The sequence below is a fragment of the Zerene cesonia genome, chromosome 7 (assembly GCF_012273895.1).
Source record: "Zerene cesonia ecotype Mississippi chromosome 7, Zerene_cesonia_1.1, whole genome shotgun sequence".
Classification (NCBI taxonomy): Eukaryota; Metazoa; Arthropoda; class Insecta; order Lepidoptera; family Pieridae; genus Zerene; species Zerene cesonia.
In genome coordinates, this window is record NC_052108.1 from 5,257,534 (window position 1) to 5,260,951 (window position 3,418).

General features: G+C 38.6%; 1 protein-coding gene across 1 annotated transcript in view; it reads right to left on the reverse strand.

Annotated features, from left to right (window-relative positions):
- The window catches only part of LOC119828225, a 5,286-nt gene extending 4,590 nt beyond the window's left edge, over positions 1-696 (reverse strand). The window contains exon 1 of the mRNA XM_038350329.1: positions 102-696. Within this exon, the coding sequence (XP_038206257.1) occupies positions 102-696 (595 nt within the window). The remainder of the gene's footprint in view (positions 1-101) is intronic.
- Positions 697-3,418: the final 2,722 nt, after the last annotated feature.

A 3,418-nucleotide genomic window follows, 5' to 3' on the forward strand; every position in this document is an offset into this window, starting at 1 on the left:
GGAATTCATCACGAAGAGTCCTTCCTTTTCCAAAAACTCCGCCAGTCTATGTCCCCTTGGATTACGCTGTCCGAAACCAAAATTCCCTAGTCTCAGCTCACCATCGCCTCGCTCGCCTAACTTGGCGTTGAAATCTCCCATAACAACATTGAAGTGTGTTTTTGAAGAATGTATGGCTCTACTAATGTCCTCATACATTGCTTCCACTTCTTCATCGGGATGTGTGGAGGTCGGTGCGTAAACCTGTATGACCTTCATGGAATACCTTTTAGATATTCTGAGTATCAGGTACGCTACCCTGCTCGACACACTCTTGATGCTTACAATGTTGTTAATGAGAGATTTGTGCACGATAAACCCAATTCCTCCTTGGGACTGTTGGTCGCCCTCCCGGAAGAAGAATAAATTACCGGATGTCAAGGTTATCGTGTCCTCCCCCTGTCTTCGGACTTCAGATAAACCTATAACATCCCAGCGTAATTTACTCAATTCTACTTCCAATTCAATTATCTTTTCGTCCGTCCTTAATGTGCGTGCATTATATGTTACCAGGGCCAGGGGTCGTCGGGAGTGGTAGCCGGATCTCATCCGGTGATTCTTAGCACCCCCTGCCCCGCCGTTACCATGACTGCTACCGTAGCCAGGACTAGCGGGGCTGCCGGGTACTAGGGGCCTGGTTATACTTGGACTGTTCATTCTTTTTTCCTGAACATAAGTTCAATGGGGGGATTTTGCCATTACTCGCCACGCTTGGCAGGCGGGTTGGCGAGCGCAGTTCATAATAGTGGTGGTAAGAATCAGAAAATGCTGCTGCCCATTTTCTGATAAAATCCCTTTGTCGCCTCTTACGACACCCACGGGACGATTGGGGGAGGTGCTATTCTTACTCCGGCACCCCACGGAGAGAGAGATCTGTATGATTAAACGGGTTAAATACACATTGAGCCTATGATATATAGTATACATGATACTATAAGGAACTATAGTATGCTACAGCCTCAATGTGTATATACACATTGAGGCTGTAGAAAAGAAAAGAAACTTGACCCATCATCATCACGAGCCCATATATATTTACTGCTGGGACACAGGCCTCTTATGAGGGTTCGGGTTACAATCCACTACGCTGGCCAAGTGCGGGTAGGCAGATGTCAAATTTCCTTGGAACTTTTAATTCTTGGACATGTCGGGTTCCACACGATGTTTTCCTTCACCGTTTTGAGCAGTGATGATGTTTACACATGCGTAAATAAATTGAAACATCAATTTATTTCCTACACGCTCGCCTCGAACCCCGACTTATCGATTTTAGGTCCGAGGTCCTCACCACTGAGCCACCACTGTTTGAAGCTCGTGTACAATATGCATATAAAGTCTACAGAAGGTATAGACGAGGGGACCGCGAACGTCGACTTAGATTAAAAGTACCTATAAGACCCTCATGAAATTATAATTTAATTTTTTCTTGAGAAAACTCATTTTGTCCGGAATAAAATTGCGAATGTATGATGCAGCTTGATTACGCGGAGAGCAATTTATTCGCTTCATGTAAATTTTACATGAACCTGGTAAACTCTACTAAACGTTATGAAGATTTGAATTCATAATACGGATCGCAGTGATATTGAAATAGCGTAATTTTGTATTCATTTGTTCGTTCTTATATTCTTTACAACCTTTCTTTCTCTTCTTTTCTTTTTAAAGGAAGAAGGAGGTTCTCAATTCGAATTTATTTTGATATATCAAAATATTGACTCGACTAGGTGCACCGATTTTGCTTTTTTTACACTTCTCCCCTTCGTGTTTAACTATTTAGTAATTTAGGCCATGGTTAGCTAGAGATCACTGCAGAGCGATTCGGTTTTTATATAAGTACTAACACATCTTAAAGAAAAATGAGTACTGATTATGTATTAGTTTTATAAAATAAATCTTTTACGAATCAGTGCGAATAAAAAATTCTGGAAATCTGTATGAAAGTTATAAACTGTAACAAATAACGAATATTTAATCGGCGACGTAAAATTTACAATAATTAACAATCGCCTGACCTTGCAGAGCAATAAAAAGCTTCAGCGAAAGAACAACTTAATTGAATATTACCAAAGCACGAAATCGGTTCGTGCACGTGAAATTAAAAAACTTAAATGCTAAATGGCAAACTTCGTCGCATGTTCCGACCGCGGTCAGATATTATGAAAATGGGTATAAAACCAGTCATTAACATCGTTCGTTGCCGACAGAAATTTAAAGCCGCAACTGAAATTAAACCTCGTTCTGTGTTTCATGGTAAAGCAGAGAAAGCAAGCAAATGTGTTATGACGGATGTATATGCTCCAAGATGCTTATTAAGGGACGTTTACCATTCTTACAAATAAAAGTGTTCGGATCGACTATATATTAAGTTTATATGAGAAATAAAGTCTGTTTGATTTACAGTTGCTGTCCACAGTTTAATTTTTAAAGTGATTATATTAATCTATAGTTATCGTTAATATGTAATGTATATGTCACAGCAGTACGGGCACATTAGTGCGACCTGTACAATAACAGATGCTAAAATAGCTCTGTCTGGCTGTCTGTTTTGCATTTACGCTCAAAGAACTGAACTGATTTTAATGAATTTCGGTTATAACGCGATAACGTGAAGTGTAAAGCAAAGACGTGGGCGGAAATATATTAAAAAGATGTGATACATTTATACGATTGTGATAAAGTTTCCCTAGCATTTTCTTTTCCTAAGCTAATACATACGAGGTAGTGAGCCAAATGTGTCTATTTCAAGTATTCATTTATAAAAATGTATGATGCACGATATATTGTTAACATTATAATATCTATTTAGTTTTGAGTCCCTCAGCACTTAGATTATACGAAGTAGGTCACTAATGTGATACATAAAAAGAATACCTTTAGGGAATTTTCAGGTTATGAAATAAAAAATGGAATAAATTTTTATCCCTTAGAACTAGCGTTTTGTGAAGTTTTTTCCTTTTCTTTAGGCTGAGGTACTTTTATATTATTTATCTTAGTAACGATATTTATCTATAGTAATATAGAAAATTTAAGAGATTGTTTGCTTGAACGCGCAAATCTCTGGAACTACACGACAAATTTCGATAACATTTGGTACAAAGATAGTTTGAGGCCCAAGATAGGAAACGGGACTTAGGTGATAGGAACGGGATTTACGCAGAGAAAGTCTCGGGCTTGTATATATTTTCCTCTGACAATGCGCGCGAAGCCGTGGGCGGAAGGCTAATATGTACATGCATATCATACAACAATTTAACTAGCAAATACTCTCATATAATGTCGCCTCTTATTTTATGAAGCCTCCAAAACAAAGTTTAAGGAGAGAATATAAATTGTTTAGCGTATTAGTACGGCAAGCAACCCGTTAGCGGCATAATAAAAG